Consider the following 12,657-nt stretch of genomic DNA (forward strand, 5'->3'; position numbering starts at 1 on the left):
TACAACATCCAAAGCAGGGAAAGTTTCTTTTACTTTTTTTTGGATGCATGATTTGGAAAATTTGAAAGAAATTTCCCTCCCCTTGGATTTTGGGATTGATAAACTGGTGAAGATAAAGACTACCAGCAGGTTTTTTGTGACATGATGTCAAACTTGAGATCATCAGCTACAGAACAGACAGAAACCTAAGGTGTATAATAACTTCTACTTCTGTTTTAGACTAGATGGACATCAATGACATAATTTAAAGCATTGAATTATTTACACTGACTTTGACAAGATTTCATCCCACAGTAGCTTTTCTACACTTCTGTTCAGATAAAGAATTTTCAATGTTTTAAAGTCAAGGGGGAATGGGTTCAACCAAAGGGGTTTTTTAAATCTAAGAATCTCATTCTCACTGCTCAAGTTTGAAGATAAACAGGATAAATGTTGACCCTGCAGCAGCTGAGGTTCATGACTGCATGTGTAATAAGTTGAAGCTAAGAGCCAGATGTCAATGAAGTCAACATTTTTCCTTGCTCCAGGGAAAAGGCTGATCGCAACTAGAGGAAAAGATAGAGTCCACTGCCTGAACAGTTTTAATGAAATGCAAATAATCTCTGGTTTATTAACAGAAACCTCACCCACCTTACTGTTTATTATACAAAAAGGAACCAATTGAGCAGTGTAGAAATTTAATCTGTGCAAACCACACGTCCCTTTTTGCATTCAGCAGGGCATATGTGATACTGGAAGCAAAACAGGAGTAGAAGTCTGATGTGCAGCCTGGTATTGCTGCATGGGATCAGAACAAATGTCTTACAGCACAGACAGTGGCTGCTGATGGGACTGAAAGGTCACAGCACCAAATACAGCTCAACTCATTTCCCCATTTCAATCCTTACACGTGTGGGGGAACTTGCAGGAGATTTAGGTCATGCAAAGAATATTGTCTGCTCTGGGAAAAACTGAAGTTGGTCCCTTCCTTGAGTTTCAACATTTTAACAAAGAAAATAGAAAGATAATTGTAAATTTTAAGACAGACTTGACAAAGTACCTCTGGGTATTCATTCCTTGAATAGGGGCTGAACCCTTAAACCAAACAGCAAGAAGAGATGGGGCAGAAAAAAGTGCAGGAAAATTACCAAATACTTTAAAGTATAACTTGGGTTCTGAGTTAGGTTTGAGTTAAGTTGAAAAAAGAAACTTGCCTTGAGTGTCACAGCCATCAGAACTGCAAGCAGTGAATTATCAAGAACTTTTGGACATGACTTGTTCCATTGAACAAATAAACTGGAAACTGCTTTCAGGAGAAGAAGTTTTAAAAGTGTTATGACCAGAAATGCTATAAATTTTTTTTTCAAGTATTTGGGATTTTTCACTTTGGCAGTTTTAGAATGAAATATTTTGTTTCTTGAATGAAAATAATTTTTGTTTGAAATATTAAAATTACAGAAAAATGAGAATTATTGGCCAAAATAAAATTTTAAAACAGAACAAATTTAGAACTGAATCTATTAATTGACTTGTTAAAACAGAAGATGTTCATTTTTGGTTTCACTTAGGTGAAGATCGTAAACATATTTTAAAAGTAATTATCTTGTGATAAGAAATCCATTTTATATCCAGTTGAAATGTGCAATACATAATTAGAGAGAATGCACAGAAATCTTTAGCACTGCTGAAAATCATACTGATATGTTATGTTCTTGAGCCTCTACTGAAGAACTGTGTGGGAAATTGTACTTCCCCTGCCTCAGCCATGGTATTTAACCTGTATCTTGTATGCATGGAAATGGGTTTAAATTTTATTGCAATCTGCTTGCAAGTCCTGTTAGGTATTTTTGAAGTTGACAAATTATCCATGTAATTTTAGAAAGTAAAACCCATAAAAATAAAACCCATAGAAGCAAAATATGTCAAAGCATACACTTCCATGCATATAAGAAAGCGGAGAGACAAGCTGAGAGAAGAGATTCATAAATGAATTAAATTGTGATTAAGGACACAATTTTAACCTGAACTAAAACAAATAATCCTTGTCTGTTGTATTCAAGTGAAATCAGCAGTTACACACGTGTGGAATGTAGCTCAGTCTGCTTTATAATCTAAGACATCAATATCTATAGTGTGTCTGAAGAAAGGGAAGAAATGGAAGAAAGCAAATTGAATGTTCTCTGCAGAGGTCAGCCCTCTAGGGGCTCTCCCAGGCTCATAATTCCAGAGGTGCACAGATCCAGCTGCAGAGGATGTGGAACAGAATTTTCTCTTTTACTTCTGTCTCCTGTCTGCTACCAGCCCTGGTTTTATTTATGTAGGATTATTGCACAACATTTTCTAGTGGATAAAACACTTAGTAACACTGGGGATACTTCCATGGTTATCAGTGTAGTAACATATCATTAAATGAGGGGTTTAAACTGAAAAATACCCTTCCTTTCTGGAGTGATTAAGATACATGAAACAATATAAAAAAGAAGGATTACAGGGCATCATCTTTCATACTGACTACATCTTATCAACAGATCTTCCTCTTTTCTCTCTCTGCCAGTGATCCTTCTCTAGGCAGAAAAGCTTATCCGAAACCAGCCTCTCCTTTTCCTCCCTCACACTCCTACAGTTTTCTATTTGCGAAAAAGTTTTTCTATATTTTCTATATAGTTTCTTCTATATTCAGCACTTATATCTCCATAGAAAGAGATTCTGATCTGATTTCACCCCCAGTGACTGAGAATACATGACAGTAACTATGGCACGTACTGATTGATACAGTGTTTTGAATACATCTGGAAAACAAAACAAAAAAAATCCCTGACAAACCAGGCAAAAAATCAGTCCTACACAAAAACTGATAATGAAGTAATTTCCTAAAACTTATTAAAATCAGTATTGCCATGCCTAGTGATTTTTTTACAGTAGGGATAGTTTTACCTGCCCCAATGACTCTTTCAATACGAATTCTTGAAGGATCAATCTCCTTGGCAAATTCGTGGACAGCAAGAGATGGGTCTTCATACGTGTCTGGATCTATGTATGTTTTGAGTCCTGGGAAATGTACTGCAAGAAATAGAGAATAATCGGAATTAGGAACTTCTTAACATTAATGCATTACAATAGTGGTTTTTTTTTTTTTTTTTTGACTAGGCAATTGAAAAGACTGAAAATAATATATTCCATCTTCCAGGTTTAAAATTTCAAAAGCCACCAGAAGAACCGGTCACTCGAAGAAGGGTCTGCAGAGGCACCAAGTGAGGGCTCATGATATGGGGAAAAGCACAGTCTCAAAACAACAGTGCTTATTGCCAAAGCAGTTTATCTTCCCCTTTGCTGCTCCTTGGGCAATTGAGGCAATCTGTCCTTTTCTTTGAAAACAGTTGTTTCTAGTTCACCCCTTTCATTTAGGAGTGGATGGCTGAACATCCTGTTTGCCAAACAGGTCAAATCTTCGAATTCCTTTTCTCTCAGGATGAGTCCTGGAGGGCTGTGCTGCTTTGTTCTCTTCTGATCAGCTGAAACAGCCAGAGAGCCAGGTGCAAAGATGACAACAAAAATATCCAAATCCATTTTCAAGATAATTTCTGTCTGTTTCCTTGGAGATGGCCATGGCACTAGTGGGTTGGTGCCAGATTGCTTTGGCAGGCTCCAACAAGCTGTCATTTTCTGGCATGGCTGACATCCCTTGTGTTCCTGAGTACAACACGCTCAAGAACTTGTGTTGTTTCTTCTCACTATCTGGATGGGAATTCTTTTAGGCTGCTGCCATATCATGATTAAGTTCTGGAAAACTTTCAATCCATTATCAGAAGTTCATGCTAATAATCCATCAATTTATCAGGATAAAAAGAGGCATCTGCGGCTGGGTCCAGAGAATCCCTTTAAAAAGAATGAAGCATTTCTCAGCCTTCTTTCTCCTGTCAGTTAATAGCTGAGTCTAAAATTGTAATTCCTCTTTATTCTTGGTCCTGCAGAGCACATATATGAGTAGAGACTCACCCCCTCTAGTGTGATGCCGAGATCACTACCAATGAATGGGAAGGCTCTGAGATGAAGCTTTGTGTCAACATGAAATACAGTCATCATTTACCCTGGCCTGAAAGACACTGAGTGAGGGTTTTTTCTAATTCAGTCATGGTCTCAGAGGCATATATCAAACTCTCCAGGAGGAGGGGTTTTGTCTTCTTTTATTTCTGGCCATGCTTGGAAACAAATGAGAAAACCATCTTTCTAGGCAGTATACTTTATGGGCAAACGTGCCCTTTTCCTTGACAGAGAGAGACACTTGGCTCAATACAGTAGTGCCACCTGAAAAAATATTTTACTTCTGGTAACTTCTGTATCGATCACAGCATTTCCAGAGATGTTATCAAAATGATGAAAGAATAAAATCTGATATCCTTTGTGCAATACCCTTTGAATAAAAAAACCTCAACGTTTAAATTGCTACTCTAACAAGAAACAGTGAGGCAACTCATTTAAAGTAGGTAGCTAAACTAAGCTATATAAACTAATTACTGCCCATGAGAGATCACCAGGATTTTCTCTCACTGTACTGATCAGTGAGCAGGAACATGAGGGAAGACAACCAATTCCACTTCTTATTTCTTGGGTGGCTGGAAGTGTAGATCCCTAAATCCAAAGAGAACTAGATACAAATAAGTCATACAGGAGAGGTATTTTGAGGCAGAAATTCAGTACCCAGAACAACTGAGAATTCAAAGAAATATACCTTAAAACCTGCAAAATATTATTAGCTGAATACCAAAAAACCCTTTAATAACAAGAATAGATTTAGTGAAATTGTAAACAAAAATAAAGACCATTGATGATGCAGACAATAAGGAACTACTTGAATAACCAGATTAAAACACCAAGGGCAAAAGTTGTTCAGGAAGCAGTGGACTTTCTTCATTTTAAACACAATATAGATATTATATAGTGTTGAAGTACTTACAGTGTCCATTTTGCAAATGAGCCCTTCTTTTCTCCTCAGATTTCATTTTGGCCTTTATGTACCACTGGCATCTTTCAAGAAAAACAAGTGAGATTTGAAATAAAATACTTGCCACAAATAAAATAGATGTACACTAAGTTTTATCTGCAATTTTATGAAAGCCAAATTCTTTGCATTTGGAGTATATATTTACTTATGTATGTAAAGATGGAAATATGCATGATGAACTAAAAATAGATTATATACAAAGAAAAACAGATCATGGTTGAATGATTACCATGACAATGACTATCTGAATTTAAGTTTGATGTAATACTTTTTTTTAAGTTTGACTCCTCCAAAGAATTCTGTACTTCAATAAATGATTACTTTCCTGTATTCCTGTTTGTGTACACAGGGCTGTGGTAATTAAATCTTATCCCATCAACTTTCATATACAGTGGGTAAAATACCCTCTAATTTTCTTCATAACAGAATTATAATGACTTCACCACGTTTCATGAGAAAAGAAAATATTTTTTCACATCAGGACCCCTTTTTTCTCTTTTGCTGAGTGGCTCTGTGCAGTCTGAGCTGCTGAACACTGCCTACCTGCAGGTCTGACAATGCTGATTTGGGGAGTCACATGGCAGGACCAACTGTTTCAGTCAAGAAAAACCAAAATATTTGCTCTTGGTCTTAAAGCTTTTTCTCGCTAACTGAGCAGCCTAAAAATTACTGTTTAGAGGGAAATATTTTGGTTTAAAGGATAGCAAAGGGTTGTTGAAGCTCTGATGCCTGTGGAGAACAGCAGTGCCTGTGGATGTGTGCTCTGGAGAACAGACATGCAGTTCCAAGACCAGCTTGAAAAAAAATGACTCTGTGTGAACATTATAAAATTATATAAAAAATAATTACAGTCAGTAAATCCATAATAAGAGTGGAGATCTTTGAGGAATAGGTGAACACCCCCACCTCATTTCAGTGGTTTGTTTAAACTGCTAAGACACAGAAGGAACAGCCACAAGTTCATTCACTGGTACACAGGTGATGGTGAGGAAATTGAGGGCAGAAACTCCTGAAGCTGGTGTGCCCTTGTGGGGGGAACGCCAACCAGTGGATTCTCAGACTGTGGAAACCTTGAGACTGAACACTGGTTGCTGGGACTCCCTAAGGATGCCAGTGCCATTTTTAGGACCTGAACAAGTGGTTTGTAGGGTGCCACCTGTCCAGAGCCCTAAACACAAGTTCTTACACTCCAAGTGCTTGCCCAAGGGAACAGGCAAAGAAACAAGACTTGAACCTTACCCAACCCTCCTAAACATCTACGTGGATCCAAAGTTTGATTACAGAAGCCAGTGATTAATCACCAGCAGAGGAGTCTCCTCATTCCCTGCTCATGTTGGCTGCAGAACAATCAGAGATAAGGCTAAATCAGACTGAGCTTTAACCTCCCATTTCCTGACACTGAGCCAGGAGCCCAGTTTATGAAGCCTCAGTTGCTTTCATATTCCTATCTACAATTGACAGCCCAGCTTCCTGCTTGCTCCTGGTGGATAATAACCGAGCAGAGTGCAGAGGCAGGTGCTCATTTCACCCATTTCAGCCTCTCCACTCTGAATAGGCTCATCAGCAGCCCTGTGACTCGACAGCTCATCACATTGTTAATTCTAAACAGCGAAGCAGAACACATCTGTAGGGCACCAGTCCCATTTTTCATGCTGAAATTTGCCTCCAGTCCTAGAGTAAATTGAGTATTTATTCAAAATTTTCTTGCTCTGTCTTCTGTGGAACATGCTCTTATCACTGCATTTAAGCAGCACTTCAAAATGATTTCCTATCTTACATAATTGAAATGGTCCCATTGAGTAAGGCAGTAGAAAGCTAAGAGAATCTCTGATATTCTTAACAGTAGAAAACAGGAGGAAGAAACAGAAAGAAAACCATTTCCATATTTTTTTTTCATTGCCAAGTTTAGTGATTTTTGTTCTAAAGGATGTGTTTTGAGTTGTTTCAGGATTTCACATATGGATTCCACACAATCATTTTCTCTAGAAATTTGTGTCTGTAAATAATCCCTCTCTCTTCTGAAAAATCCTACTGTTTGTCACCTTCTGTAGTAATTGCAGGAATATTTACTTAGCCTCTAAGATTATCTAAGGCCACAATATGTTCCAAGGTTAACTGCTCTCATTACCTTCACCAGAATGTTAGATTTAACTGGTTTTATAATTTAGCAGAGAGAGCATTAACTCACATAATGGCAGCTACTGCAGTACCATATCTGGGGTATTGCTGGGGTATTACAGAAAAACCTTCTCGCCTGCACTGATAGAACTTCATTTTCTGTTCAAATTAGAGATAATGCTATACCAACAAAACTGATGTGCAATTATAAATCTGAAAGTGCAGCACCCTCTGTTGATATCTGAGTAGTGCACTCTCTAAAGTTTTGCAATTGACAGTTGTGAGATTTTGTAAAATACACTGTGGGATTTTTTTCTTCTTTTTTTCTTCTTTTCTTTGTAATGTCGGAGCCTTGAAGGTGCAGCAGATATACTACATTTTTAAATTATAACTTTGCAGGCAAGAAATCCATAAACCTATTTCTAAATATACAAACAACTTCCTGATATCACATAATTTCTTATCTCCCCAAACTGTATCTTTATGAAAAACCACAGTTACAAAAGAACTGTATGACCAATGCTGAACAAAGAGGATATTCCACTGTGTCTAACCCTAATTTTAGCTCTGAAAATGTGGTTTAATGACTTGAAACTCATTCTTAAATTCTTAATTTTAGATGGGACTACATGAGAACAGTGTTTTAATTACCTGCCAGTGATGAGGAAGAACAAAGTGAGGATGACCAGCAGAGTAAATCCCCCCACAGCAGCAGTGGCAATTACAAGAATCTGTCCCTGCTCTGCAGCCATATCAGAAGCTGAAAGAGAAGCACAGAGAAAAGGGGTTGATGCTCCATCCATCACCCAGGGATTTTACAGAATGGCTGAAATAATTTCAATGGTCAAATGTTGCAATTGGTTTTTAATGTTTTTCTTAAGTGTTTAGCAAGGGCATTGGATGAAAATGTGTCTGTGAAGTGAAAAACCATAATCCATGTCTCAACTAGGAAGGATGGAGGGGAGAAGATGTTTGCAGGTTTATAAAAGGAGGATTTGTCACTATCAGACACTTGCAATTTACTAAAGTTTGAATATGAGAGGATTTTGGACACAAAACTGTATCTTCCATAGATTTATTTATCTTAATCCTTCACCTAATTCAGAAGTTCTCTCCATCCCCCTGTCCCAGTGAAGTCAGTAGCACTGCTGGGTATGTGAAGATACTAAACTGGGTTTAGGAGGAAGCAAAAGCAAAACTCCACACCTAATGTGTAGCTTCACACATTCTTCAGCATGTCTGGTGTTCAGTTTCCTTGTCACAAAATATATATAGTTTATCATAACATGCTTTGGTGATTAGCAACTCTGTAGTTGACCAAAATAAAAAAATTCTTATGCCTCTTGTTTTTCACTCTGCTTTTCATAGGATGTTTAGAAGTTAAGAGATCACCTGAAATTATCCAGTTGCTGGACACTTCCTAATTTTGCTAATTTATTGTATATAATATTAAATCTTTCAATTGAGAATTTCCTAGAGTCCAGGTGGTCCTCACTGTCCAAATACTACATGAGTAGGAAAAGAATTTGGCTATTTTTTTTCTCTGTCTCCTGTCTTGTGACTCTGAAGTTTTATTTGTAAAACTCTGTTCCACTCGAACATTTTTACCACATGACATTTACCCAATTCTTACTATTTCTATGGGAAATAAAACATCATTTTGAAAGAAGAAGAAACAATTCTATTCAATGCCTTCTGAAAACAGAAGTGAATACAGAAAAGGGAATATTTTTTACATCAGGGAAGCAACTTTGATTTGGTAAACTTGCAAACTGTTCAATAAGCAAAATCTTCAGTTTTCTTTAGGCATCAGGTGATTAAAGCTTAGAGAAATCACCTAGGCTGCTGTCTAGAAAGCTCAGCAGGTGATATTCTCTCACTTTACAGCAGATAAGTTCAATGCAATGTACACATTGATATCCAAAGCCTCATAAAACATTGTTTCCTAGAAAAGGATTTGGCTTCTGAATAATATTTGTGTGTGGCTTGAAAACTCGTGGTGTGAACCAGCTTTGTAAGAGTAGCAAAGCAAATTAAGTAGCTTATGTCAAATTTGCAGCAAAACCAACTTTTTAGATTTCTGCCATTAGGTTTCTGTCCAAATAATTTGATGGATGCATGCACAGGCAGTAAATTACAAGGGATTCAGTACCTGGGGCCAGACAAGTTAAATATACACCTTCCAAGAAATTATGGAGCAAATATTAACTGAATAGTTAAATGATATTTAATGACGTTATGGCAGTGGGTTCCAGCTCTGTGTTACCTTCCACAGGCTCAGGTTTAGTTGGAAAAATGCAACACAACAAATATTATGCCACACAAGTAACAACGCAAATGCTGAATACAATTTTCAGTCTAGTGGGGGTTGTGCTAAATGTGGCAAAGATTATTAAAATCAGGCATGGTTTGAAGTTGCACACGGAGGAGATTTCAGAGGAGTCTTTCCTGCCCATCTCTGCAGTGGAGAGCACAAACTGCAGCTCTCCTTTTCTTCATAACAGGAAGAAGATGTGTTCAAAAATAGTGAATTTGGTAGGAGGAAAGCAAAACACAAGCTCAAATTAACAGCAAAATTTCTTTGTCAAAAGACAAATTAACTGTGATTTTTTTTCAACAGACATTCACTGCCAAGGCAACAACCCAGGAACCTTCCTAGTGCAAATGCAGGACCTGATTCCATGGCCCAAAGAAGCACCTGCAGCTATCAAGACAAAGATGTATCCTGGACAATTTCTGGATGGAGCTGCTATTTTTTGGTATTCTAGATAAAACAGAATCGAATCTATCCATTCAATAACATACATTTTGCTATCAGGAACCAAAGTCACATTAATGAAAGGGAGAAATTCGGACCGATTTATTTTCTTTCTGTCTGTAAACAATACAGATTTTTAGCCGAGACTGTAATTCTGTTTCTCTTGTTTGTATTTTAGAGGCCAGAGTTGAATACATTAGGATTTTTTTTCATGTAGTTAAATCACTACAAGGAGTTTTCAAGCCTGAAACTTCCAGATGACCTTAATTTACCTGTCAGATAAAAATACCAAATGACAATCGAGAACAATTAGAAAATGTGAATTTGTTAAAAACTGACAGAGAGGCTGGTGAGGCAAAATGATGGAAATATTTATACACAGACTTATCACATACAGGGAAAAGGTTCCACAAAAAACTTTTTAGGTGGTGAGAAGACAGTAATCAGGGACTCTCAATACCTAGAATTTTTACAGCATTTCAACATTCTAAATTAAATTCTATGTGTCTCTCAACCTCTCTGCTCTTTTCTCATTTCTCCAGCTTTCTCTTATGGTGAAGTCAAATTTGTAAATACTCAGAGCTTTATTTGTTTCTGTTGTGCATGTTCTTGAATATTTTTGTCACTTCCTGGTTTTCCTTTCTTATTTTTTCCTGTGTACATTGGTCTATGACTCTGTGATTCTCCTCAGAACTTCTTGACTATGCAAGAAAGAAAGACAGTTTAAAAAACAACTTTGTCAGCTGTTCCTGCAAGTTCCTGCAACCTCATTTCATCCCTTTGTGTGTACATATGAGAGTACTGCATTTAATCACAGAAGTACACGGCATTTTTTTCCAGAATCTCATGTTGGACAATACTGACAGCATTCCTATAGATAAAATCAATATTTTGTTGTCTCTACACTATCCAGGGACTTCAACTTTATCATAAACCATGAGCAGAGCTAAGGGAGCTTAGCTTAGCACCTCTCTAACTGGGCTGACTGCTTAGTCTGGTACTATGTCTCCTTCTCTTTACCTATCTACTCAGGAAGTTCATTTGGACAGAAAACACTTAAAAAATGAGTAGCTAAGACAAGGAAAAGGGAGAATTTATGATTTAGCCAATGTGTTTCAGTAGTATACTGCAATGTTTGGGTGGCAAAACTCTTCAAGCACATTTTACCTGCAACTGATGTGATTAGTCCAAGTGATTTTAAAACTACAGCATGGATTATACATACACCCAGGAGCTTTTTATCATATAAACTCCTTACTGCATTGCTCTTCATGCTTAACTCATGCTATGTGCCTAAAATGATGCTTGAAATTTCTAATTGCATCGTTCCAGCTCCCTTGCTTAACACCATACCCAGAAATCCCTTCTGCATCCAGCCTGGTGTCAGTTCTGTCCCTATTAATTCACTTTTTACATCCATGCCCTGTCTCATCTTCTCTCTAGGTTCTTCATCCAAATGTATGGAGGAGGAGCTGTACTTTCTCTCCCCTCTGGGCTCAAGGGAAATACCCTGAGGCTTCCTCTTTTCCTCACTGGGCACACTGGAAGAAATGGTGCAGATGTTTTATTCACAGTGCAAGAGACTGAGAACCAGAGAGAATCTTTCATCTCTGCCCTTTGAGCAAATCTCTCCAAAACATTTTACAAATTTGTGTATTTGGTACAACAGAGTTGGAAGCCCTAATGACAGCTCACTTCTGTCTCTCAGCTACATCCTTTGGTTACTTCAATTTGACATCTATCAGGCAGCAGAGCCACCAGCAGACTGAAAGATAAAAAAGTGACATAAAGACAGCCAGACTGATAACAGTGAGCAGCTGTAGGACAGATAAGTGTGGGCAGTGAGCACTGGAGCTCTAATAGACAGGAACAGGCTGTCAGGGGGATTTACAAAGCATTGCAAACAACAGAGCTTAAGAACACAAAGTCTCATTAGGGCAACCTTTACATTTTCCCAAATGCAAATGTAGTTCCTGTGCAGTTACTGTGGCACAGTGAGCTGAAGGGCTCCAGACAAAGGGGAAATGAGAAGGCAAAGGAAAGGTAAACTTAAAAGGGACTGTCACTCGTAAGAATGTAGAAATTTTTGGTGTCTATTCACTTGAAAAGCTTTCTTCCAAGTGTTTCCCACTAATATTCACTTCCTGGCCAGTGGATACATGGAAACTCTGTGCAGGCAGCTTGAGATGTGAATGAGGATGTAGCTCTTGTTTAGGAAATGCAGAGGAGAAGTGAAGTCGAGGTTTTCTGGACACATGCAGTGGTGCAATCAGATAGACCAAAATCAAATGTGAAGAAGAAATGGCTGAAAGTATTAAACACAGCAAGGAAATACTTAAAGATCAAAATGAGGTATTCTTTGGTATCCAGAGCTGACTAATGTGAATGAACAGTAGGATGAGGCAGAGGTGGGGAGAGATCCAACAAGAAGTTTCTAAATATGAGAGACATGTCATCTGATTTGTTTTGTTTCAACAAAACAGTTGAAAAGGAGTTCAATATACTATTGCCAAAACATAAAATATTGTAAAAAAACAAACAAACAAAAATCTCGATTTTGCATTGGTAATGCAATAAATTTTCTAAAAATCCTTGGGATGGCTTCTCTGCCATGGCCTGAACCAGGGCATGTGCTTAAACAAGTAGTGGACCTGCACTGGAATCAATGATTCAGGACACTTTTCTTGAGCTTTGGAGTTCTGGAAAGAATGGAGTCACATCTGGAGGAAAACCCAAATTTGACGATGAAAAGTTAAAGAGAGATTTTGTGGATGTAGGAAGAGGGAGAAGAATGTGAAAA

General features: G+C 37.7%; 1 protein-coding gene across 4 annotated transcripts in view; it reads right to left on the reverse strand.

The window, feature by feature from the left end:
• EPHA6 (EPH receptor A6) overlaps window positions 1–12,657 on the reverse strand; it is a 382,744-nt gene that overhangs the window by 91,499 nt on the left and 278,588 nt on the right. For all 4 annotated transcript variants that reach the window (XM_021550127.2, XM_021550126.2, XM_021550124.2 and 1 more), the window contains 3 exons: window positions 7,751–7,859; window positions 4,934–5,004; window positions 2,914–3,039 (listed from right to left, as the gene is read on the reverse strand). In XM_021550127.2, coding sequence (XP_021405802.1) covers window positions 2,914–3,039; window positions 4,934–5,004; window positions 7,751–7,859 — 306 coding nt within the window. The remainder of the gene's footprint in view (window positions 1–2,913; window positions 3,040–4,933; window positions 5,005–7,750; window positions 7,860–12,657) is intronic.

The sequence above is a fragment of the Lonchura striata genome, chromosome 2 (genome assembly GCF_046129695.1).
Source record: "Lonchura striata isolate bLonStr1 chromosome 2, bLonStr1.mat, whole genome shotgun sequence".
In the NCBI taxonomy this organism is placed as follows: Eukaryota; Metazoa; Chordata; class Aves; order Passeriformes; family Estrildidae; genus Lonchura; species Lonchura striata.